This window comes from Saccostrea echinata, unplaced genomic scaffold, assembly GCF_033153115.1.
Source record: "Saccostrea echinata isolate AGI-Se365-2 ecotype Australia unplaced genomic scaffold, CSIRO_AGI_Sech_v1 ptg000001l, whole genome shotgun sequence".
Taxonomy (NCBI): domain Eukaryota; kingdom Metazoa; phylum Mollusca; class Bivalvia; order Ostreida; family Ostreidae; genus Saccostrea; species Saccostrea echinata.
The window spans coordinates 25,950,700-25,978,696 of record NW_026889750.1 but is presented as its reverse complement, the minus strand read 5'-3'; the positions used below and the strand labels follow the sequence as shown (position 1 = coordinate 25,978,696).

The 27,997-nt window shown below is 33.9% G+C and overlaps 1 protein-coding gene across 1 annotated transcript; it reads left to right on the top strand.

The window, feature by feature from the left end:
- Positions 1 to 273: 273 nt before the first annotated feature.
- LOC133196216 (proton channel OtopLc-like) lies at positions 274 to 20,991 on the top strand. Its single transcript, XM_061332132.1, has 8 exons — positions 274 to 349; positions 5,339 to 5,486; positions 13,024 to 13,138; positions 13,706 to 13,910; positions 14,743 to 14,906; positions 17,066 to 17,246; positions 19,017 to 19,142; positions 20,196 to 20,991. The coding sequence occupies exons 1-8, from the start codon at positions 274 to 276 to the stop codon at positions 20,987 to 20,989; spliced, it is 1,809 nt and encodes a 602-aa protein (XP_061188116.1). The 3' UTR covers positions 20,990 to 20,991.
- Positions 20,992 to 27,997: the final 7,006 nt, after the last annotated feature.

Sequence of the window (27,997 nt, the reverse complement as noted above, 5' to 3'; positions counted from 1 at the left end):
CTATGTAGTTTCCGGACGCTAAAATATTGACGAAACATAAAAAAATAATATTATATAAACAGCTCAACAAAGTTTTATACATATGTTCCATATTTTAAGTTTTCAAACATTTCAAATTCCAATAGGAAAAAACTAATAACGTTTTGGTGAATGTTTCATAAATCAGTGGCATGAACCTTTTTCATGTTAAGTCGCCGGAGGTAAAATTATTTCTTCTTGGCCATCACTCCCCATGATCTGAACACAGAGCCTGCATACAGTGAGTGAGCAGGTATGAATGAACAAGAGACATTTACAAACTGGGGAGGTCCTAGGCGTAGCAGGAGTTTGGGGGATCTCAATAAAACAAGTAAGAATTACACAAGGTCTGTTCAATATAATATATGCTACAAACAAATTTAAAATCTTTAAATTAAAGAATTTTTTTTACCATGAAATTCTGATTCATAACCCTTTATGACTTAGACAAATGATGGATCCAGTATTCTCATGAAAAGGAGATTCTATTGTAAAGAATATGGTCATCTTTACATGTATCATTAGACTCGTTAAACCTGCCTACACCTACACTGATTTTTCCAAAATAACAAGGTAAAACTACTTTAAGTTGAAAGGCGATTAAAGCTTTCGACTCCTGATATATTGTCAAAGAAATTTGAGTAATTTTATAAGTGGAGATATCCAAAGTGACTTTGTTTATTATTATGCTGTTCATTCATAAACGACTTTTACAGATTACATGAATCTGATTTTACCATTAATGGCAATATAACAAAGTCTAAGCCTCTTATTCTCAAAGGCTTTAAGGAAACATCTCCATGATGTATTGTTGTATCCGGATCCGATGCGTTTATCTCGAGCATGAAGACATTTAACAATTTCAACGACGAGATAGAAACTTTCTAGGAAATATTGTCAAACACAGCCAAATTAATTCTTGTTTGTATGGATAAACCGCACATCGAAGTCTTCAAGCATTCTACTAATGATTAAAACAAATTTACAAAAATGATACATTATTCCATTTTAGGCAAGCAAACAAACTTAAGCCAAATATTTCTCATCTTTTGAATCTTGCATTGTTCATGAATGTTCTACCTAAATAATAAAAGCGAAAAAATTCTATCCTTTCACCTTTCTTGAGTTAAACTTCCGTTGGCTGTAACTTAGAGCTGCTCAGTCATTTCTTAATGAGTTGTGTAAGGAACTTTTGAGTCAACCTCATTTCTGCCTGTACTTTCTATATACACATCATTGTTGAAGATCATGTTAGTTGCACAAATAACCCATTGCTAAATATGTCTATCAGCCATCGTGCGTCGTCCGTCCTCCTTCAGTAACTGTTTTGAACGTTTTCAGAAACAACTGAAAATTTTCAACCAATTTTGTAATGGATGAAAAGAAAAACAATAAAATTGTTTTCAAGATTATAATGAGCAATGAATGAATTAACAAAAATCTGAAAATCATAACCTTTGTGAAGAAAAAAAGTGAAGATAAAGAACAATCATCAATCTTATAAATCCAATAAACAAAACAAACCGTGAACATGAAGGACAAAAAACACGGCCCGAAGGAAACACCAGAGGCTGGATCAGGTGCCCAGGAGGAGTAAACATCTCCTTTTGACCGGTTACACCCGCCTTGATCCCTATGTATTTATCAGGTAAAGGGAGGAGTCAAATTTAGTATAAAAGCAATAACCTAACAAATGGTATGAAATATGTCAGACAAAATAAGACCAAATGATATATGTAGGTTGTATTAACAAATAACGACTAATTAGTTACTGAAAATACATAAAAGGTCGTGCTTACTGTTGGATATTTAGGTAGCTGACAAATTTACTTTATTTCTTTTGAAGATTCGGGGGCATATAGTTTTTGCCCTGTCCGTCCGTCCGTCTGTCTGTCATAACTTTTGGTTGGTTGGTTGCTTTGGCTTTCATATTTCAGATGTATATTCCTTGTGACAAGATCTTTCTTTGAGTACCATCATATTTGACCTTGACCTTGAAGTTTGACCCAGTTTTACAAACTTTTACCCAACTTTAATCTTGTCCATAACTTAAAAACAGTTGGTGCTAGGGCTTTCATACTTCACATGTTTAATTTTTGTGACGAGTCCTTTCTTTGGATACCAACAACGTTGACACTCTGACCTAGAACAGTTGGTGCTAGGGCTTTCATACTTCATATGTTAATTTTTTGAGACAAGACCTTTCTTCGGATACCAACAATTATAGCCTATTGACCTTGACCTTGGAGTTCGACTTACTTTTGGAAAAACTTAAACTTTTCATATTTCACATGTGTATTTCCCGTGAGAAGGCCTTTCCTTGGGCACAATTAATTTGATTATTTAACCTTGACCTTGATGTTTGACTTACTTTTGAAAAACTTTAACCTTTTCCATATCTTTTCAATGGTTGCAGCTATGGCTTTCATATTTCACAGATATATTCCTTGAGACAAGGCCTTACTTTGGGTAACAACTTACTTGATTTGCATTTGAGAAAGTTTAACTAACACTTTAAGTTGCCATACGGAGGCATCAATGTTTCACAAACACATCTTGTTTTTTATGCCCTCGTAATTGAGGACTCGGGGGTATATGGTTTTTGTCCTGTCCGTTCGTCTGTCTGTTTGTCCGCAAAAACTTTAACATTGCCCATAACTTTTGGTTGTTTGGAGCTATGGCTTTCATATTTCACATGTGTATTCCTAGTGACAAGAACTTCCGTTGGGTACCAACATATTTGACCTCTTGACCTTGGAGTTTGACTAACTTTGCAAAAATTTACCCAACTTTAACCTTGGCCATAACTTTTGAACAGTTGGTGCTATGGCTTTCATATTTCACATGTGTATTTATCGTGAAAAGACATTTCCAAGGGTGTAATAAACTTTGACCTTGACCTTAAAGTTTGACCTACTTTTGAAAAAGTTAACCTTGGCCATAACTTTTGAACAGTTGGTGCTAGGGCTTTTATATTTTGTATGTGTATTTCTTACGACAAGGTTTTCTGATGAGTACCATTAATTTTACCCTTTGATCTTGGAGTTTGACCCACTTTGAGGAAACATTAACCTTGACCATAACTTTTGAATGGTTGGAGCTATGGATTTCATATTTTACATGTGTATTCCTTGTGACAAGACCTTCCTTTGGGTATATTTGACCTCTTGACATTGACCTTAGAGTTTGACCCACTTTTGTCAAAAAAAAAGATTCTACTTTTACCTTGGCCTTTCGAACAATAGGTGCTAGGGCTTTTATATATAACATGTGTATTTATCCTGACAAGACCTTTCCATGGGTATAAATATTATTGACCTTGACTTAAGAGATTGACCCACTTAAAAAAAACTTTATCCTTGGCCATAACAGTTAGTACTAGTCTATTGCTTTCAAATTTCGCAGCTATATTCCTTGTGACAAGCCTTCCTTTCGATACCAACAATTTTGACCTTGGAGTTTGACCTACTTTTGAAAACTTTAACCTTGGACATAACTTTTGAACAGTTGGTAATAGGGCTTTCATTTTTTGCATGTATATTTCTTATAATGACAAGGCCCTCAAATGCATACCATTAATTTGGACCCTTTGACCTTGAGTTAAAGTTTGATCCACTTTTAAAAAACATTAACCTTGACCATAACTGGTTCTTGGGCTGTCATATTTACCAGTTATATCCATTGACACAAATCCTTTCTTTGGGTACCGACATTTTTTATCTCTTGACCTTGGAATTTGAATTGCATTTTAGAAACTTTAACCTTTGCCATAACCTGCCATACGGGGGTATCATTGTTTCACAAACACATCTCGTTAATTCTATAATTCTATAATTACCAGAATTATTCTTAATCTTGGTTAAGAAGAAAAAAGTAAATCGGTATGCAAAGTATTTTTCTTTATTGAAATACACGCAAATTAAAAACATTCCTTTCTGACATTTATATATAAATGTACAATATAATGTTCTATTTCCTGACAGTATTCTCGTGATTGGACACTGTTATGCTGTGTTTATTCTCTAGGGGGAAATATATTCCTTTCAATGTGCATTTCATAAAACTTACATTTCCGAGAAAAAGCTCTAACCATTTTCCACAAAGAAGATTTTATCAGATTAGACCCTGTTTTTATTTTTTTTTTTTCAGAATGAACGAAGCCGTAAAATTGAATGTCCTTTAATGTCTTTCGCTTCTATAATGGAATTATTTGCCAATCTCTATAGATTGGTATTTATTTTGGGATAAATACCAAGGCTTCTAGGAAACCCTGAATGACAGAATAAACATTTAGGACGAAGCTAATATATGTACAAACCTGTTTTCCTGATCAAACCTCAGGAGGAAAAAAGATAGATCGATATGTGGTCAAAAATGATAAGTGAACCACCCTTTATACAAAATCATGCCCATTTCCCATATTTTTATTTTCGTTTAGATCTGAATAAAAAAAGAACATAGTTATATTGTTGCAATATGACACATCACAATATGTAATACCTATAGTATATAAGCATTTAAATAGACTCGTATAGAATACAATACACGACAGTAGATATCACTCGTAGTCTTTTTTAAACATTAGGCTTTCATTAAACCTCTATTTATAACGTTAGAAAACGAATTGGTAGTTTGAGATTTTGACCAAACAAAAATTAGCCAAAATTTAATGATTTCTGTCGTTTGAAAGATACATTTTTGGTTGTGATCAGGATGAAAATACCAATGTTATGTGATATAATAGCAGCTTTTTAAATTAAGTTTGAAATTTGATCAAATTAATTTTGTTTGTTCTTTTTCTTTTTTTTTGTTTTTGTTTCAAAGTTTCTGAAGACCCAGCAATTTCCAATTTGAAGTTGGACCTGATTGAGCCCTTGAAATTCTCTTCTGACAGGAATCTTCAGAGAAGCAAGGGATCTATAAACCCTTTATACACTCACACTGGTTCTTTGATCGGCGGAATCACTCAGAACAATCGATGTGGGATTAAATATAGTTTGTCTGAAAGGATTACCAACATGATTTCGCATCAAGGTGCATCGTACAGTAAGAGACTATTAGTGTTGATTATGTCTATGAGTTCATTTTTGTTGGGGGGGGGGGGGGGGTTAAACAAATGAAATTATAACATTTAATTGACAAACTGAATATCAAACCTAAAAATTTCCTAACACACGGCCTTATTTCAAAGAAAAACAAGAGCTTTTGAAAGCGGGGTAAATCATCCTTTTATTTTAGTATTTGATTTTATTCAAATTATAACACATAAACAAGCTTTGTGATCATTACCTGTGCAAATTGTACTTTTACATAAATACAGAGACAGTGAGTTTAGTGGACACTGGAAATCGCTCTCAAGATGAAAACACAGTTCAGACATCTGAGCTCACACCCATAGTTCAAGTTAAAAATGACGATCCAGACATCGCATCGAAGGCTGTGTCAGAAAGATTACATGACGAGTTAAAGTAAGTTGAAAGCATTTACATGTATCTATGTCTATGTAAAGCCGTCAAATTTTTATGTCAAGTAATTCTAAAAGAGGTGTTGATAATTACATAAGCTAGGGTATAGCATGGCAGGGCAGGTGCGGATCCAGAAAATTTCTTGACCAGCCAAAAAAATAAACAAATAAACTTAACGTAGAGTCCTTTCCCAACCGTGAAAAACCTATTTTTCGTGGTGGTGGGGTCCACGTTTTTGGGGGTGGGGTTCCAAAGTCATTTTTATTTGCTTCAGTAAATGCATTTAATAAATCTGCAGATTCCAGGGGAGTCCGGAACCCCACCGCATCCCGACCCCCTGTAGATCCGCGCATGCAGGGTAGGGGCTGTCCTCCCTTCGCACTTTTTCTAAAGATAACCTTTTACTGTTGAAAATGTTCACTGAAAGGCTGTTTGTCCCCCTCCAACTTTGTTTCAGTGTAGTGGAATAACTAATATGGTAATGTATTAATGAAATTTGGTTGTGAAAAAAGTTGGAACCCCCCACCCCCGCTCCACCACGAAATAGAATTGTTGGCTCTGGCACAGTTTCTCTTTTTTTTTTGTTTATTTGCTTGTCAGTGGTTTTTTCAGTAGATAATTTTTTCTGGTTGCCCCCTCCCCTTTCAAAAACCATATTATGTGCCTGTTTGTCTGAAAAATATATGTACAATCCCCTGATAAGATTTATTTCTAATACATTGTGTATTGTACTGTATACTCCTGGGTTATAATGGTTGTTTGATTAATTAAGTAGATTATTTTACAGGATTTTCAACGATCTCATTTAAGAAGAGTATTTCGCACAATACTATGGTGGTTATAATGACCTTATTTGCAAAAATGGCCTTCTTTTTGGTCGTATTTTTACTGACCTGATTCCCACCAGTTATTAAGAGGAAGCTGGAGTTTCTTATTTGAAAATATCGATGTAGTCTTAGGAGACCAGGTCATCCAACAATCAGTTCAAATCCTTATGGGCACTTATTGTGCCCTTTTATTACCCGATCTGTTTTTATATTCTTGTGAAGCAGTATTTATTCAAAGACTTCTACATGAGAAGAAAACTCCTTTTGTGGTCTTTACATTTAGATAATTATATCGCCAACGTTTTATCAGTTAGCAATAGCATTTTTAGCTCTACTGGTCAGAGACCAGAAGAGCTTATGCGATAGTAAGGTGTCCGTCGTCCGTCTGTCTAGCTGTCTGTCTGTCTGTAAACAATTTTTTCAAAACGCTACTCCTCCTACAGTTTTGGTCTGATTTCAATACAACTTGGCAGACAAGTAGACTACACTAAGATATATGATTTATTGCATCGATTTTTGATTTCGATGAACCGTGTTGCCATGGTTACTAAAAATAGAAATATCTGTGAAATTCCTTTAAAACGCTACTCCTCCTACAGTTTTGGTCTGATTTCAATATAACTTTGCACACAAGTAGACTACACTAAGATACATAATTTATTGCATCAGTTTTTGAATTTGATGACCGTTGTTGCCATCGTTACTAAAAATAGAATTATCTGTGAAATTCCTTTAAAACGCTACTCTTCCTACAGTTTTGGTCTGATTTCAATATAACTTGGCACACAAGTAGACTACACTTAGATACATAATTTAGTGCATCGGTTTTTGATTTTGATGAACGTTGTTGCCATGGTTACTATAAATAGAAATTTCTGTGAAATTCCTTTAAAACACTACTCCTCCTGCAGTTTTTGTTTGATTTCAATACAACTTGGCACTCAAATAGACTACATTAAGATAAATCTATTTATTGCTGCATGTTGCAAAGTTTCAAATCCAAGTGCTACTTTTTCTTTGTTACATGTATATGTACAGACCAGTAGAGCTACAGTCTCATCAGAGACTTCTGGTTCATTCATATGTCGACTCGATATATAGCCCCATGAACTCCAAACAAAAGACATCACCTGGTCTACCACATCTCTTTTATACTTAGGCTTTTTACTGAATACATGTATATACATTAATGACCAATTATCAACTAGACTATTTGACAAACGGGACGACTTCAGCTTTATCATTGCCAGTTTCCCTTATTTATGTTTAAAACATTCTGATTCTATACACAAGTACTCCGAAATTAATAGTAAAAAGATGTTTGAGTTTCTCATTGACAAAACCTGTATAGTTTTCGAAGTCCAGTTGGAATATCAATGTGTCCTTATTGCACCCCTTATTAGCAGACCTGTTTTTGTATTCATATGATGAGTTTGATTGTTAACCTTTGCATGGGGGGTGGGGTGGGGGTCTTGCTGTGGCCTTCAATTCGACATTTGGATATACCGACGACGTTTTATTCCATTGATAGTGTTCAGTTTCATTCCTGTGTCAATTCTGTGTGTCCCACTAGGCTCGAGGTGAAAGACACCACAAAGTCTGAAAAATCTGTTTCATATTTGGATGTTTTACTAGAGAAAGACATTAATAGCAAATTGACAACTAAACTTTGTGATAAACGTGATTACTCAACTTTCCTTATTTATGTTCCAATATATCATAATCATCTGCATATGGAGTTGATGTCTCCCAGTTGATTCGAAGCGCAAGAGCATGTTCAACGTAGGAACAATTTTTAAAACGATGCAGGCTATTGACAACTAAGTTGATGATACAAGGATTTCAGAAATATCGTTTAAAGCCAACATTTTGCAAATTCTGTGGTCTATTTCGATTACAAAAAAATGAGTATTTGAAGGGGATCAGGACTGCTTGACAGAAGGTGAAGCATTTCTGTAAACCTTTGTGTCTACAAAACGATGAACTCAAATGAGTTTTCTTCTTGGTGTTTGAGATTTTAAGTTGAATGACTTTTGTAACATTCACACATTTATGAACTTTCACCGAGAAACACGCAAGGTTGCTTATCTCAACCACCGCTATTTAAATCGGTCATTAACTTGAAATGTTTTGTTTATTTCATATTAAGCGTATAAATTTCTATTTGTTTCAAGGATCACTAATGGAGTGTTGACACCTACGAGCTTTTACTTTGATATGGGCATACTCTGTGATATTTTGTATACATTCTTCTGTCTATATTTTCATGTTCCAGAAGTAGTGGAGGGACTTTTCTCTCTCTCTCTGAACCAATATATCCCTTCACTTAAGATATATTCAGACATTTCATATCTCTTACAAAAGATCTTTAATAAATTGGTGGGAAATGTATTTTAAATTCTAAACTTTTCAGATTTCTGTTGACTTTTATAGGGAACAAGCATACTTTAAAAAGAATTTTTTACCATTATTATTCATTTGTTATTTGATGTCTAGGCTATGTAAAATTTTGAAAATACAATATATTTTAATAACGATAAACTATAACAGTTTCTTTTTTATGTTTGAATTAAACAATAAAATACTTTCTTTGGTTATTAGTAGGGGAATTAATGTTGATGCTGTTGTATTTAACCCATGTAAGCAGATAATGTATAATTTTCTGCAATTGCTGCTACGTTTATTCCCATATTAATAAACAAAGAAAGACATTTTATTGTTAATATTTATGTATGTATAAACAATCATATGAAGTATAAAACAAGTACCTTAAATATTGTAATATTGATATATACATCATAACATTGTATATTTCATTGATGGAAGAGCCACTGCTGAAGAGGTTTGTAGCAGCATTAAAGTATTTATTAACGACCATGGTTTTTATAAGATATCAAAGGGGTATTATTAAAAAACATATAAGAATGTCAAAAATTGAAGATAGTCAGGAATGGAACAACTCTGCTTAAGACAACTCTGCTATTAATGTCCTGTTGTAATGGTAATCTTTACAGTTCATGGAACAGATTATTACGAACCCTATTTCTGTATGAAGTTATTACAAGAACTCAACAAAGAGAGGTACATTTTATGCTCTGTTCATCCGTCAAACTACAATACTTTAAATTAAGCTGAATGATGACCTCCAAGAATGATAAGAATAACAAGTAGAAAATCTACTCTTGCAAGCAATAACTTATGTCACCCCGAACTAAACCATAAGCTTTAAGAATGCTCAATCTTAAAGAAATGGGTATTCGTAGACCCCCCCCCCCCCCCAACACACACACACTTTCACACACAAACGAAACAAGTTACGGTTGCTAGGTTTGGTCGAACCAAAGTTACGGAAAGTGAAAGTAGAGCTTGCGAAGTCGTTTAAGGTTCACGGTCAAAACATGGCTGAAGCAAAATTATTCCTGAATTTTCCTCTTCAATTCGGACACTTCTGCACTGGACAGGGGCTGATTTTTTATGAGATGACAAACTATGTGAAAGCTTTCTTAGTTTAGCAGAATCATGAACATTTCCGGGGTGCTGATTGTTTTGTGTATAGTAGTGATGAGACCTTTACCCACCTGCAGGAGCGGGTCCAAGGATTTTCAATTAATAAAAATGACGGAAATTAAGTTTCAATAATTCTAAATATCATTGAATGAAATTATTCACATGCAAGTAATACTTTCATAAGAAAACTCAAAATGCTAATGAATTCAGCTGGCAATCGCTACTTAAAAAATATACATGTATTACAAATTCTATAGGAAAACCGAAGAAGAATGATTGCTGGTAAAATATCAGATCACATCAGCAGCACTGAATTTTATTCACGAAACCCTTAAGATCTTTCCTATCAATTATACCTGCATTTTTTACCTCGCTGTTTCGAAAGGGGGGGGGGTATTGAAAATTCACATGTAAATTAACCACCATTTTGTAGTGAGTGTGAAGCCTTAGCATTTTGAAAACTTTATGACGAAGGGTTGTTTGTAATATGAAGGTCAGGGCCATTTTATTCAGAATCCAAGACATTAAACAAAACTTGCTTTGTTAACAATTGGAGAAAAATGACAGAGAGGAAAAGGGGGGGGGGGTTGTTAAAATACTAAATATGTCCTTGTCTTCTTTATTTGAAAAGAGGTAAATAAAAATACGCCCACAAGATATATACCACATACAATCCTTTTTATTTAATAGAAACTCATTGCTTGGACAATACGAAAGTTTTCCGTGTCTTCTCTATCACCAGAAAAGTCGTACCTCTGCACTTCCTACCATGTATATTACTCCAGTAGAGTCCCCGTGAACTACATATATGAAAATAAAATGAATAGTTTGTAGTGTTAAAGGAAACGTTGGTCCTACGTTTTTTTGGAAAATGCTAAGATATTTACTTTCTTCTTAATCATATCAAGAAACTGGTAATTTATAAAAGCTTCATAGACGAACCCTTATGTATCCCAGGATTAATACGGAAAAAGAAAGTAGGAAGACAAAGAAATTGAATAAATCACAATTTTAAAAAGATGAAATATAAACGTAAATTACACAACGTTTTTTTGGCCACTCGTTTCAGGAAACTGCACTTAAATTATTTTTTCCATTCAAATGGCAACGTTGGAGAAAATTTTAAAAGAGATTTGCAAAACCACGAATAGTGATTATTATTTCTGTGGAAGGTTTCAATAATATTGTCGAAGCCTTTTACGAGAACATTCAAGGACAAACATCGCGAAATAGATGACTCGACTGCAGCTTTTTTTTTTAAATTAATCGTTCTTTTTGTTCATTCTGTTCCTTTATTTTGCAGGAATCGCTTTGATAGGATGCGACTAACAACTCATTAAAGTTTCAAAACAGATTTTATGAAAAATTACAGAAAAAAAAACAAAATTTAAAAAATATGACTATTTGTCTGTTGCCATGGCAACAGTGACAAATCTGAAAATTTTAAAAGGTTTTAGCAGAACTATAGTTGGTGATTATCATCTCTATAAAGTTTCAGTAAGTTTGTCCAGGTCCTTTTCAAGAAACTTGCAGGACAGGACTCACTAGCAATTTAACACAAAATTGGTCACGTGACATCAACTTTTCTTCAATAACTCGTATTTTCCGTCCATCCTTTCCAATTTGTTTGCCTAAATCTTTTTGACAGGAGGCAAGGAACACTTCTGTAAAGTTTCAGAAAGAGTTAATTAAAAGCAGCCGAGAAATGTGAAATTTAAAAAATACAATTTTTTATCAGTTTCCATGGGAACGGTTGCCATTTTGAAAATTTTGAAGAAAGATTACACATCTTTAGTTAGTGATCATTATGACAGTGGAGTTTCATAAAGATTGACAGAGGCAACTTCGAGATATTGTGCGGTACGCGTTATTGGTCGAACAATAGCAATATGTCTCCCCGACTTTGTCCGGGGTGACATAATAAGACATCAAAGTTCAATTATACAATAAAGTACTTGTGATAATGAGGTTCAACACTGAAAAGATGGACAAACATGTATCAGTGGATTTAGACACCTCACTCCAAGTTATTTGCATATATTGTGTATAAGGTTCTATATTTAAAATAAACATCATAGTAACTGTTACGGATCGAATAGATAATATAGTTTTGTCAGAAACGTGTAAAGAGTAAATTATCAGAATTGAATTTAATATCAATTGACAGAAATATCTTTGATTTTCAAAAGTTTCTTAAAATTTCACACAATGTTTTGCAAAAACACAACTATCGTCTTTCATAATATCTTGAAGTTGTGCTTTAATGAAAGAATATTTTATGAGCTATTAAGTACTATGATTTCACAAGTCGAGAGAAATCGTGTTAGAATATACTCAACTTTGTTCGAATGCAATACTAGTCAATAGGATAATACGATACTTTTAAGAATATTATCAATTATAACGTCTTTACTGCTTATTTGAATATTAAGAAATCTGAAATTTCTGGCCATTTTGGTTGGTTTCTTGTTTGGTTGTTTGCTTTACGTCCCTTCAAGAATATTTCACTCATATTGGGATGCCAACACGTGTCGTAGGAAGGCAGCATATTCAAACCTGTACTCGGCACTTATGATCATTGAATAATATCCTCTGTGACACGGGGCATGTTTATAGGGTCTCGTCTCATTCGAAAAACCAGCGCTAGCGAGACTCTAATCTGTGAGGTCTCCGTACTCGGCGACTCTAGAATAATGCGGCCTTAGCTAACAAATTCTTTGGAAGACAATGGATCAAATTTTTAATACGACAGCTTTGTGTCGGTAATTGCCTATTTCGTCAATCCCCTGGGTTTTCTGCTGTTGATCTTGGTAGCCTCGGTGCAGGTCAAGTATCGGTCATCTCACATGAAAAGTAAATCATGCCATTAAACTAGAAGAAAGATTATTATTATACTTCATCTAAACAAATTCTTTAATAAATGTCATGTAAAAAAGAAAATACAGATGTATATATAGATACAAAATTTATTTAACGTAAGAATTCTGTTTTTTTCCAGTTATAATTGATATTTGAGTTTCTTTTAGAACAGATTGACATGCAGTTATTTATTTATTTACAGGTATATTATTGTTTGATTTGCTACAGTCATGTTTTATATATGTCCTCTTTCCCGGACAACAAGCTGTTATGTCACTTTTATAGATTCAGTTTAGTAGGTGTTTCATTTTCAATTACAAATGTCACAGAATTGTTAAACCTTTCAGAAACAGCCTCACGACCATACTGAGCGCTTTGTATGCCACCATCATTGTTGTAATTGGCTCTGTGCTCTCAATGACAGAATCTTTCCTGAACTCACAAAGACCTTTATCTTTTGAGGTATTAACTTTGTATTTAACTGTATAGTGAATGGTTTCTAAGTCTGTCACGACACAAATTCGAATATTTGCATAATCTTGTCGAAATGTATATCAGATATGGGGGAATATATAACAACATATCAGTGAGGGGCCGTTTTTGGTATTTACTGCCATTAATTAAGTGATATCACCCATTCGAATTGGTGACATGGATGATACATGTATCACTAAACGGCAATAAATACCAAAACGGTGCCTCATACATTTCACAATTACAAAAGTAGGATTATTTTACTACATGAAAACGAAATGTGTCGATCAGTGACAATTAGACAGGAATTACAGAAAATCATAATATGTACCAGCATGCTCTTCGTACTATGGATACTCCTTATTAGTAAATTGAGTCACTTTTGTTTTCATTTTTCAAATTGGTATATATATAATTTTTTAACAGAAAAAAATATTCCGAATACACATTACAGACATTACACATGTTCAAGTACACCATTAGAATAATAGAAAAAATGACACGGAAAATTGCTGTTTTATCTAATTGTTGTAAATAAATACCATTCTTTTGCAGCTTTTTTACATATTCATTTATTCCGGAGGCATAGGTTTCCTGCTGTTTATTTATGTATTCCTTCTTCGAAAAGAATCTGGAGAAAATTTTAAATATAAAGTGCGCAAACTCAGTTTCCATGGGAATAGGCCTACGTTCCGGCGTGTGGTGTCCTTTTCCAACATGAATCACACGGGAGGATTCTATCTTCGACTTGGAGCAATAGGTACAACTGTAGCAAGCTAACAAATTTTTATATGCATTTGGTTTGATATTCTTTAAAGTGATTTAAATTGACACTGAAGCGTGAAAGATCTGAAATTCCAAATCCCATTCACGGCTGAATAGACTAATAGATATTTTCAAATATGAAAGAATTTAAAGAAAAATAGTGTATTTAGAAAACATTGCTTATCCGTCAATTTAATATCTTCATACATTCATGCAAATAACATTTGATAATTGATTAAAGAACCTTGAAGACTCAACTTCTGTGTTATTATCTCGATCGTCTTAACATGTTGAATCACAATTTATAGTCATCGCACATATTCTGCAACAAACGATATTGCTAGTATATGCAATGAAATATGGAGATAACGAACAGTATTCAATCTCAAAGTCCATTAAAACAATACAAATCGGGAGCAGAGCAAACACGGACTCCAAAAAACAGAGGTGGGATCAGGTGCCATGGAGGAGTGAGCATCCCTGCCGACCGGTCACACCCGCCGTGTGCTCCTTGTCATGATCGGTAAATAACGGAAAAATCCGTCGACAATTCATAATGGCCTAACAATCAGTATGAAAAGGTAAATTAAGATCTAAAGAACATTATCACTATACTGCACACACACACACACACACACACACACACACACACACATATATATATATATATATTAACCTCAGTAATGAAAAAAAAACTTAAATTGTAAAAGTGAATGTTAAAAAATGTTTGAAGAGGAAAATAAGAAAATTGTGTATTTTTAAAGAATGTCACTGTTAAACACTTTTGAACACAGACTGAAGTACAATGTACCTTTTATGATTTGAAGGTTTTGGTATTGGTGGTATGATTCTAGATGGACTCTACATTGCCGAGGAGTTTGAAGATTATGGTAACCCTCAATCATGTCACCAAGGTGTCACCGTGGTAACATACATCATAAAGATGGTGTTCGCCTTTTCACAGCTCTATTTTGTGTTTAATAATGCAGAAGTAAGATTTCACTGTGATTTCTATAATATCAGAGACACCAGAAAAAAAAATGTTACTAATATTCAGGGGCAATAATCTCGGGGGCTTGTATCTTTAAGTGACTAAGCATGAATTATATATGCTGCAGCTCCATTTCCTTGATGGTGACGCGATACGGAACACAGTGTATATGCTTGCCGCAGGATAACAATCAGTTCCAAAAAGACTTCCATGTACTTTAATTTACATAACGGATTCGAGAACAAAAAAACGCAGATTAATTCTTGTTTACGAAACTTCAGAATTTCCAATACGTTCTACATCCTTTTGGCGAAGGACATTTACTCTATCCTTAATCTACAATGTAATTGCCATTCAATCAACTTTCGAGACGTTTATGATTTATTGAAATTGACCATCAATTTGCCGTTTTTAGAAATAAACTTAGGAGTGATTAGGTGTGATTTATCAATTTGTTGCGAAGATTAAAAAAGACATAGTGCATTAGTAATCTCGGCGCTGGCTAGCAGAGTGTGCAGATAGGAAAAACGATGCCTCTCGCCCCGGTGAATTTTCCGGAGCACCTAAGATTTGATTTGTTTGTTAACATAGGATGCAAATGCTCGTGTTTATTGTACCTAAAGTGATATTATAGTGATAAGTGCAATTCTTTTTATAAATTCTCTCATTTACCCATTGGCAACCTATCTAGAAATTAGTATTGAATCTGTTACCATCTATAGTACTCAGCTGCAGATATTAAGGACCCTCTACAAAACAGTGTATTTTTTTGGACATCGAGAACATTTTATTGTATAAAGATGTAAATATTGAGTCTATCTATTTAATTTTCAGTACATGGTACGTGGCATTTATATCCAGGAAAAATGTTCAAAGACAACAAAGTATCACTGTTGTTTACTTCAGTCAAAGTTCAGTGGATAAAATACAAGCAAATAAAATGTTCAATTAATTTATCTTGGCCTTTTTAAAAGAATTGATTACAGATTAAGAAACACTGTAGATTTCAATATATTTGAATTTAGATTTAAGGACAGATCACTCTAACTGTAGAAAAATACCACAGAATCAGAACTCTTTAGTGTGCAGTGCAGGGGTGAGGGGTGGGTCTTAATTTATTCAATCGTTTTTAATGGAATTCCTGTATATAATTTCTTTATTTTAAGTATACAATGAAAAAGGTTTGTATTAAATATTTAGCAATAATTTGGTGTGCATGACTTCGATATTCATTTCATAGGGAGAGTTGCAATATGACATTCAAAACATATGCAGGATAATATTTTGCATTTGTACACTTTCTTTTACAAGTATGCGGGTTTTTTAAATTTATTTATCAAGCATAAAAATTGTCGAAGAGTCTGGCTATTCTAAACAAGAATAAAAAAGAGATTACAAAAACAGTAAGAAGGGAAAAATGATTTTTAGATGTTAACATACTGCAGTCACTATCAGCGTTTCCAAATCATGTTAATGTGTGTAAAATGACATCTAATTATCACTTGAGGGGAATGAATCACCGGGGGAAATGACATCAATAAGTTCCTTTATAAGGGTTTTATTTATCAGCCTTATAGGACATCGATGTATATTCCTATAGGAAATTCCATTTTAATGACCCTGATAATCCGAGAACATCTCTCTCAATCAACAAAATAAGTCTTCAATGATTCAGCATTAGTTTTGGCTTTTAAGATCGTGAATAAATCGTCCTTAATTTGTTTTAGAGAAGCTAAGAAGAGAGCATGGAATATGTTGAATTTTAAAAAAAACATATTAAGGTCATTTATACAAAACATGCAAGACACCCAGCTAAAGGATTCCTACGAGAATATTAATGTTAAAGGAACCATGTGCTTTGTTTGGTCATAAAATGGCTCAGATTTAACGGTTAATCCATTAAACCAGCTCATCAGATATCATGAATCTGGTATACTTGTTCCAAAGAGTAAAGTGACAAATTAGAGTCCAGACAGGCTTAATTTTGATTAAGCATTGCTCATATGGATAAAGATATGATATGGAATGCTTGAGCGTATTTAGCATGTTTAGAGCCTGGTTAAAAAAATTAATATTCATGTTGATTGTTTAGAAAAATAACGTTAAAAGTATCTTTTGCAAAATCAGAACCTGGTCCGAGATTTTTTTTTATTTGATAGATGAGAATGCTGGCACATCAGAGTTTGGCTAAGTTTGGCTTGATGCACATGACAGCTACTAACATTTGTGAGTGGTATAGAACAGTGGTGGTGGAAACTTTAGAAACCTTGACCAAAGATGTGGCTGATCATCAACCTGACCAACAGACCGCTAAAAACACCACGGAGGGCATCGAATACGGTTAGTGTTACATGTAAGGATACATGCTACAAACTTAAAAAAAGGGTACATATCTTTTAGCTTATTTTGATTGTAAATGATACATACTTGTAAATTAAATCTCTAAAATATCAAGAAATGATTATCATAGACTTTCGATGATGTTCAAATTTCTTACTTTTTGACATAACCCTGATAAATCTTACATTTTTTTTATCACCTTATAGGACATTATTGAGAAACTTCGAATGAAGAAATAAACTTTACACGGTTAAATCTATTCGTTTTGCTTATAATAACATAGATTTGGTTTTGTGTATAAGAATTGTAGGTCGTTTGGAGGAAAACATTTACGAGTTGGCCACATGAATGATTGCATTTCGTACTAAAAGATAGTACATGTATGAGTTACTCTTATTGTATGTACATATATGCCTAAGCTCAAACAATTCTGTCGAACTTCAATTACAGTCAAACTTACAATTGAGAACTAAGAAAATGCATGTGTTGTACACGAAATTAAATCTTGCAAAATAAGAGCATATTTGAAGAGATCGGGGGCTTTCAAAATAACAAACACACCTTACATTCAGCAACAGTAAGCATCTATAGGAGCTGTTAAAAGTCAAATTAATGGACTTGTGTAATTTTTTATTTTTTCCTATGATTAAGATTTTATCTCAAGATATTATAGTAATCAGAGCCGTCAGAAGAGGATGCTGTGACTCATCAACATAATCATTAAAGTCATCCAACCATTTAATATGTTCCAAGACGAGGATAGTCCCTTGAAGGCTATAATTTTATCGTTTTCACCTAAAATGACTTCGATTTTTATATTCATAAATCAATTTCACTGTCGTCTTAAAGTGAACATGAATTGCTGAACAGCAAGGAATAAAAGCAACGGTCTGGAGCGTAAAGCTGTGCTACCAAATCCATTTTATTTCTCGCTGATTGAATGAGCTTTTAGTCACAATCCATTATTTGAATCTTCTAGACTACATCTTTCAGATAACATAAATTGATATACATGTATTTCATTTCGCAATGTCTGCTTCTTTTGAATAGACGATCTCTATAATATATATTCTTGGTTGCTACTCTCGTCAAAGGACTTGATAAAAATAAAGATTCCAAAACCTCACGTTTCTGTATTGGTTAAAATGAAAGAGAGGAGAAAATTCAAAGAGTGTTTACACTGCAGACGACAAACCTCTGAATTAATCTTTGCATTTTGAATGATACAATTTGCACCGAGTTTTCTTTTCTGATGTAGCCTTTTTCTGGTTATGGAGAAAGCCATTGAACTTTTATTTGTTTTCCATCGTCAATTTATCATGTTTGCTTTAATTATTATTTTCTTTTAAATTAATTTTTTAATAACAAATTATCATATAGAAGAAGTCATTTTAAGACAATTAAATAATTGATAATCAATAATCTTCCTAATCTAAACTACATGTAATTAACAAAGTTTTTAAAGTCGTAATGTATGTTTTTCTTCATTCTCGTGATAGCAGTGTAACACATGAATAAGGAAAGCACTAATGAGTCAACTAACCTGAATGGAGAAATATATCATATTTCTCATTTAGAGACGACTTTAAAGGAATTTACATATTTCTGTTTATTATGTCTTGGATTTCAATGGGAGATATACATTGTACAATGTATCTAGAGGTCTTTCCTTTCATATCGATTCTTGTAGAAGGAAGTATTCATTTAATTGGCACTGACAGTATGTTGTTAAACGTCCATTTATCTGAAATGGTATCTTTTGGTTTATAGGTTTACTTTTAACCAATAAAAGTGGACAAGTGGAGTGTATGCTGAGTCATCTCATTGGAAGCATCATCAAGGACACCAGCCCTTATCTTTACCCATTTAAAATTGAATATAACCTCATCTGTGCAGGTATTTGAGCTCACTTGTGCCGAACGCTCAAGTGAGCTTTTCTGATCGAAAATTGTCCGTTGTCTGTCGCTGTTGTCGTCGTAAACTTTACACACATTTGTAATATTCTCTAGAATCGCTGGGCCAATTTCAACCAATCTTGGCTCAGAGCATCCTTGGGTAAAGGGGATGAAGATTTGCTTATATAAAGGACCACGGCCTCTTTAACGGGGAGATAATCAAGAAAAGCCAAAATTATGATGGTTATAAAAAAACTGTTTCTTAAGAAAAATGAAACAAATGTTAAAGCTCCCTAATATAGTGCAAATTTAAATTTGTTCAAATCATGGTCCCCGGGGTAGAGTGGAGCCCCAGTACAGGGATCAAAATTTTACATGGGAATATATAGAAACAGCAGGATCATGATTAGTAATATTAATGTACAAGCATCCTCAGGAGGTGCAGATTCTAGTTCGTTCAAAACATGTCTCCAGACGATAGGGTGAGACCACAAAAGGGTATCAAAGTTTTACATGGGGAATGTATAGGGGAAAATCTCACAAAATCCTCCTTCACGAACAATTGCGTCGTGATTAATGAAATTAATATGCAAATATTGTTAGGTCGTGTAGATTGAAGTTTTTGACCTCTGATGGTAGGGTGGGGTCATAACAGAGAATTAAAGAAAAAAATCTTTTAAAATTATCTTTGTAAAGAACAACATGGTCACCATTAGTCATCATAATATGCAAGCATCTTCAGGTGCAGATTCAAATTTGTTCAAATCATGCCCCCAGGGCGGGGGGAGATAGCTAGGGTGGGGTCAATGTTCGGTAGAACAGCAGGACCAGTGTAACTCAGGTGAGCGTTGTGGTCCATGGGTCTCTTGTTTTAGGGTATTTATGTAGCAAAGAATTTGCTAAACCTAAACATTGTTCAAGTAAACTTTCATTAGTACATGAGTGAATTTCTTTATTTCTTAAATGATTACCTCATGTATAGACAATATTGTTTTTCATCTTTGAATTGTTCATTTTTGGAATGAAATGTTTCATTGTACCCCATTTGTTTTAGGTATATTATATGTTATGTGGCGCCACCTTGCTTACAACAGCGAGGTAAATCATATACCGGTACCTCTGGCTCGATTGGACAGTAATGGGGACAAAAGGAGGCGCCGCCTAACGGTGGACTGCTCCAGTTCTAGCAGGGGGCTGTTCCTAGGAATCCTAATATTCGTAACAGTGGTGATTTTATTAAAATCGTTTTACAGTTTGGTTAACGTTGATCCTAACAGTCTCAACGTCATATTTGTTGCACACTTCATGGAAATAGGGCTCTACTTTGTAGCGTTGATCAGTACGGTTGTTGCAGCTATTCGTATGAAAGATTTAAAATTTGATACCACTGAAAGAGCTAAATTGGAGGAAAACTTTATAGGTATTTCACAACTTGGTCTGCTGATGTATTGCGTTTTTAGTGTTGTAGCAGGTAGCAATGAATGCAACACAGCACGGGGAATATTAACCATTATCACAAACATTTTTATGATGTTACAAGCTTCTTTACAGACAATTTTCCTTTTTACTGCTATGCGAATGTCAGCACACCCACAACAAGTTAACAAACCTGGGAGAGAATTCGTGACGTTTCTGCTTTTGTGTAATTTTTGTATGTGGGTTGTGAATACATTTGAGACAATAAGACCGGAACACAACGCTGTGCAGATAAGTGTTTATGGCGAAGAGGCCTGGGCTATTTTTATCCATATTTCTATACCACTCGCTATATTTTACAGGTTCCATTCCACAGTGTGTTTATCGCAAATATGGAAATCTGCATGGAAAACCAAGGCAGAAGCTACTTAAACAGGAAATCCAGCGATAAAAATTTCTTGAACGGTTCCATTCTAACATTCAGTTGTCAAAATATAATAATTCTAGAACTTTTTTAATTAAAAAAAATTGCAGAACGAACATTATATCGTGGTGGTCAAATAGTGCAGTCTCTTCAACTGTGATTAAATCGTAAAAGTATATCCATTTTTGGATGTTTCGATGGGATATAAAATACCACAGCAGGCATAAATTTATACGAACAGGTGTAAGTCACACAATCAGTTTTACCACTAAAATGTTAACTTGCAATTTCAAAGATTTCTATGTGTTATTATTTGTTATAAGTATGATCTCATACCATATGATTTCGTCTTGTTTAATTTTTATACATGTTCCTTGCTATCCTTTTATGGTCTCCATTGGAAGTTTCACGCACATGACGTCACTGTACCATATTACTAACAAAGCAACAGAGTCGACGACGAACGGCTCATATTTGGCACATTAAAACACCCAGTGCTATAACATGGGCAGAGCAAATACAAATTGTGGGTGTTTAGGAAATATGAAGATAACGAACAGTATTCAATCTCGAAAGTCCAATGAAACGATACAAATTTGGAGCAGAGCAAACACGGACCTCAAAATTTAGAGGTGGGATCAGGTGCCATGGAGGAGTGAGCATCCCTGCCGACCGGTCACACCCGCCGTGTGCTCCTTGTCATGATCGGGGAAAAAACCCGAAAAAATCCGTAGACAGTGCAGTGTATAAGTAATGGCCTAACAATTAGTATGAAAAACGTCAGTCAGCATTTGATAGGTTGTATGTGCTGACAAGGTCATTGTATCGACCGTAAAACTTGCGAAAAGATGACTTGATATCCTTGTTTCATCAACTTGTTTGTCAATAGCTTGCCTCGTTTTAGAAATTGTTCATACGTAAAGCATGCTCTTGCGTATCAAATCAACTGAGAGGCATAAATCCCATATGCAGGCGATAAGGGTACATATGTATATTGCTACATAAGTAAGGGAAGACGATTTAAAAGTTGAAGTCATCACGTTTATCATAAAGCTTTGTTGTTAGGTTACCATTAACGTCTTTTTCTATTAAAATATCTAAATATGAACCAGATGTGTCAGAATCTGTGGTATCTTTCATTTCAAGCTAACTGGGATATATCGAGTTGACATATGAATGAAAGTAACTAAATGTATTGTTAATTGATAATACGTCGTCGATATATCGAAATGTCGAGTTGAAGGCCACAGCAAGTGTTTTCTGTATATGGTAGGGATATAAGCTTTGACTGGAATACTGAGTAGCTCGACCAAAATGTCGTTTTTTTTAATTGCTTTATATGTTTTTCCATTATGGATTGCACACCAATTACCAGTACACACTTCAAGTCCTCGTGACCTCGATATTGTTCAAATAAACTTGGTTCAGGGTGAAAAAGTGATTATTAGCTACCTTCATGAGTAGCGTAAGCTTATTTTGTCTTCCATTATAAAATCATTGTCCATTTCATATTTTTCTTATCTTGACCTCGACCAAATAAGTTACGCATGTTCGTATGTGGTCAAGTTTTCTTGTGAAGTACTAGTATGTGTTTCTATTTTTATGCCCCCGTAATCGAAGATTCGGGGGCATATAGTTTTTGCCCTGTCCGTCCGTCTGTCTGTCTGTTTGTCCGCAAAAACTTTAACCTTGCCCATAACTTTTAATTGGTTGGAGCTATGGATTTCATATTTCACATGTGTATTCCTTGTGACAAGACCTTTCTTTGGGTACCATCACATTTGACCTTTTGACCTTGGAGTTTGACCCACTTTTGCAAAATTTTTTGAGACTTTAAAATTGGCCATAACTTTTGAACACTTGAAGCCTGGGCTTTCAAACTTCACCAGTGTATTCCTTGTGAGAAGGCCTTCCTTTGGATACCAACATCTTTGACCCTTTGACCTTGAACTTGGAGTTTGACCTACTGTTGAAAAAACTTTAACCTTGGCCATAACTTTTAAATAGTTTAAGCTAGGTCTTTCATACTTTGCTCCTTGTACTCCTTGTGACAAGACCTTTCTTTGCATACCAACAACTTTGACCTTTTGACCTTGACCTTGGAGTTTGACCTACTTTTGAAAAACTTTAACCTCGGCCATAACTTTTGAACAGTAGGTGTTAGGGCTTTCATACTTCACTGTATTTCTTGTGACAAGACCTTCCTTTAGATACAAACAACGCTGACCCTTTGACCTTGACGTTTGACCTACTTTTGAAAAACTTTAACCTCGGCCATAACTTTTGAACAGTTGGTGTTAGGGCTTTCATACTTCACATATGTATTTCTTGTGACAAGACCTTCCTTTAGATACAAACAACGCTGACCCTTTGACCTTGACGTTTGATCTACTTTTGAAAAACTTTAACCTTGGCCATAACTTTTGAACAGTTGGTGTTAGGGCTTTCATACTTCATATAAATATTTCTTGTGACAAGACCTTTCTTTGGATACCAACAATTTTGGCATTGACCTTGACCTTGGAGTTTGACCTACTTTTAAAAATTTTTAACTTTGGCCATTATGGATAACATTTGAACGTTTGGTTCAAAGGCTTTCACATTTCACGATCATGTGTATCACTTGTGACAAGAACTTCCCTTGGGCACCATTTGACCTTCACCTTTGAAAAAATTTAACCTTCGCCATAACTTTTCAACGGTTTGTACTAGGGCTTTCATATTTCACAGGTATATGCCTCGAGACAAGACCTTTCTTTGGGTACCAGCATTTTTGATTTTTTTGACCTGGAGTTTGTCTTGCATTCAAGAAATTTTAATATTCGCCATAAGCTGTCATACGGGGGCATCAGTGTTTCACAAACACATCTTGTTTTCTTTGGGAAGTGTAAAACACTTCTGTTTCAAGTGGCCAGGACCCTGTTACTTGTTCATTTTTATTTGTTTTGAACATATATTGTATTATTATACCTCATTATAATTATTCTACACAACGCGTTATCTGATTGGTTCTAGATTATCACGTGATCGGGCCATAAAACTTCATATTTCACGATCGTCGGCATGCTTTTCATCATATTCCCCCTCTTCGGATGCCTAGTGCATTTTCCCGCAGTAGTTATCGTTCGTTGAAAGAAAACTCCCGAGAGTAGTAGACGTCACAATAGCCTGGTTTACGTCACAAAACTGATGATTAGTGATGTGTCAAAAGGTTTCAGTAACTTTACGTTAAAAATGAAAGTGAATTTGAGAGCGGTGCCGAATTTGAAAGTTTATGTTTATTTCAAAGTTTTTGCTTGTTTCGGTATAATAAACAATTCATTGCATGGATGTTTGGGAAATATGAAGATTTATTCAGCCAAGAAATATCATATTCCCCTCGGGCGAAGCCCTCGGGGAATATGATATTTCTTGGCTGAATAAATCTTCATATTTCCCTCACTATCATGCAATAAATGTATATTATCTTAAAATACATGTACAAAAATATTGGATACAGTTGTTTCTACTTAATGGATCATTTCCTTGTCATACATACAGCGACTGTCAAACAAATAAATCATATGTATACTTAAGGTATACATGCTATGTAAACAGTAGATAAAATTACATAGTAATAAAGAAACACATGATATCAAAATATACCTGAGTCTCGAATGAAATATATATAATGATTACAAAGACCCAAGCAAATAAATTATATGTGTACAAAAGATTTAAAGCTAAACATGTTAATTATAAGAAAATAAGATACATAGTATGTGTTCAAAATCTTCCTTCGAAGACCTTGTTGAGGACATTTACCTAAGATTTGAACTTGATTTTCTTTATTCCTGTAATTGAATAGTTCTTAGAGAAGGACCTATGTGCAACTCTAAAATGAGGCTGTTCGCCTTTTCTGAAATATCAGGCAAAACTAGATGTTTGGTCATTTTGTGTAATTTTATTTTAAAAACTTTGATTTTCACCATTTGCTGTCTTTTCAAAACATCAGGTACAATGAGTGTACGCTGAATTTTGGTCTAGGAATATCTGATAGTGTAGCACATGTACAAAGATTTTAAAAATAGAGATTACCAATAGGTTATGTAAGTTAAGTATGACCTTAAAACCATCCGTAGAGAATCCAGACTCTCTGTTGAATAAGCAAGGTTAAAATGCAGACAGAGACAAACCCAGGCAAACAATGTAATACACACCTGTACTGTAGCTGACACTGCATGTATACGATAGGGTTGCTGTGCTACACAGTAATTATAATATAGATACCTGTAGTTAAACAAGTGTTAAACATATTACGCCTACGTAGAGAAACTTTCCACAGTATATATAAAGAGAGGTAACTCCAAGAACATTTTAAAAATAAGAACTATGGACACTGTCAACATATTTCTCTACCAATAAAAACTGGTTTCTCTTAAATTCACGATTACCTCTTTTTTTCTAAAACAGCAAGCTGAAAATTATATTTTAAAATAATCCATTTCTTATTTGTAAAAGTCTGAACGAATTAAATATTTAAAAATGTTTAACAATATTCATTAAAACAAGTGTATAAACTGTGAAATTTTAAGATACCTTCGAGTGAATGAACGCAGAAACTCTGCTTGGAGTGAGTTGTTTTTATTTTTATGATTAAAGGCATAGGCGTCGGAAGCAAATTGAAAGTGAGGGCCACTGGGGGGTGGGGGTGGGGGTTAAACCAACAAAAAAACGTTAGGGGTGCTAAACCCCAATTTTCGATGACTATATTATGTCTATCTTTGCAAAAAAAAAAAGAAGGGGGGGGGGCTAAACCAAAATTTTCAATGCCTATATTATGTTTATCTTTGCAAAAAAAAAAAAAAAAAGAGGGGCTAAGCCTCCCCCCTCCGACGCCTATGAAAGGAGAAACAAATCTCGATCCCGACCATATCAGAGGTACGCGTATAATGGTGCTTTATTTTGACTGTCGAGTTAATGTAGATTTTAACATGTGTTTAATGTATAGTAAAAAAGAAAAGAAGTCTGCACTGTGTTTTCTTCTAGGAACATGTCTTGTAAAACGGACTTTACTTGCGAAAATTCAAAGCTTTAACATACATTGTAAATGTTGAATTTAATGCACGGATGTAATTATAAATACATGTATATATCTGAATTCACGTACATGCACAGAAAAATGTGTATGTTTAAGGACACTCAGTGATATATATATATATATCATATATATGTCTATCTGACATATTATAATATCTCATCATAAAGTGTATATATATGCCAAAACACCCCCTGTGTACTTATATTATAAATAAGATAAGGTTATTTTTATGCCCTAGAAGATTTGGAACATAAAGTTTAAATTGTCTGTCCTTTTGTGAAAACTCAAGGAGGTACATGTATGTCACGCCAAAAGTTTATTTGATGGATGTTTAAAGTATTTCTTTTAATATATGATTTAGCCATCAAAAGACCAATATAAGGTTGGAAAAAAATTGTTTTGGTTGCAAATAGGACATTGCGGAGCTTAAAATTTGCATAATACATGTATAAATATTAATAAAACATGATGAGAAAAGTTTCAATCTAATGCTGAAATTTTTCTTTAAAAAATATTTATAGAAAAGACATATTTTACAAAGAAATTAAAATAAAATTGCAAAATTTGTAAAAATTTACTAGTTTCAAATTTGCACCAAATTTTTTAAAAATAATACAAAATTCAATATTCATTTTGAGGGGAAAAAATTGAAAAAAAGTCGTGAAGTGGGGTTCAATAAATCTAAAATTTCATGCGTATTTTAAAAGTTTTAAATATATAGATCGGAATAAAACTTGTCAGGCAAAACTAACTTAAATGGCTTGTATACCTTTTAATACATTATTTTTGTGTATGTGAAATAAATCAATTTAAAGACCTAGAAGATTCGAATCGTAAATCTAGTAAAAATTATTTTAGATTTCGTATATTTAGGGCACGATCATTTGATTCGGAAACAGAAGGGGGTGCAGATTTTGGAAATAAATAATCTGGCCTTGAAAATGTTGAAAATAAATGGCCTGACCTCAACTGGCAAGAAAATAAATAATCTGATCCTGAATGGTACTTACACCCCCCCCCCTTTCCCACGACCACCACCACCACGAAAATGAGTTTAGGGTTTTGGTGTTCGGACATTTCCCCTTTTCTACGCTTGTCAAACTTTTTCCAGTGAGGAATAAGATAAATATTCTGTCCTTGATTATCTTGAAAATAAAAAAATCTGTCCTTGATTATCTTGAAAATAAAAGAAATCTGTCATTTATTCCTTTGAAAATAAATAATGTCCTTCACTTGCATGAAAATAAATAATTTGATCCGAAAATTTTGCCACCCCTCCCTTCACAATCAAATGGTGTCCCCTTAGAAATTCATTCTTTTTGTGGCTTTGTCAGAGATTCTGCACTTGCTATACTTGCATACACATTCATCGAGATTTTCAGGCTAAATCAATGTTCAAGTGAGAATTTAGGTTTCAAGGAAATGGCGTTTTCAGAAGCATCAATGTTGGACATAATTGTACTTTTTTTTTTAGAATTGAGCACTTGCTCTCTGAAATGTTGGTTTTAAACACTATGTCAGGGGACAGGCCTAGAAACTTGACTAACGATTACATAAACAGTAAATAATATTTTGATTGAAAACATAAAACACGATATTCTTTTGTTTCTCATGACTTCTTGCTCAGCATTAATCATGAGATGATCCTATATATAATTAGTTTTTGTCAATATTGATATAGAAATGACATATTGGGTAAGCGTGACTGATGGGAGTGTGTATTTCATAGCATTGCCAAAACAAAATAAAAGACGTCAAGTTTACTTCTTCCCAATCACAGAAGTACATAGATAAAATACACGTCATGTTTAAATCACTTCAAGAGCTAAATATATATCTGAAAAAATTTAAAAAATCATGCCTTTGGTGAAAGGTATTTAAAGGTAAAACGTAAAATTTGTGTATTCACTCCACCTCAGTTAAATTCAGGGTGTGA

Bases quoted from the DNA above. Each gene is read 5' to 3' on its own strand.
- LOC133196216 (XM_061332132.1), top strand. From the start codon at position 274: ATGAATGAACAAGAGACATTTACAAACTGGGGAGGTCCTAGGCGTAGC. The intron at 350-5,338 runs GTAAGAATTACA...ACATAAATACAG, and splicing joins GGGGGATCTCAATAAAACAA to AGACAGTGAGTTTAGTGGAC. The intron at 13,911-14,742 runs GTACAACTGTAG...TATGATTTGAAG, and splicing joins TCTTCGACTTGGAGCAATAG to GTTTTGGTATTGGTGGTATG.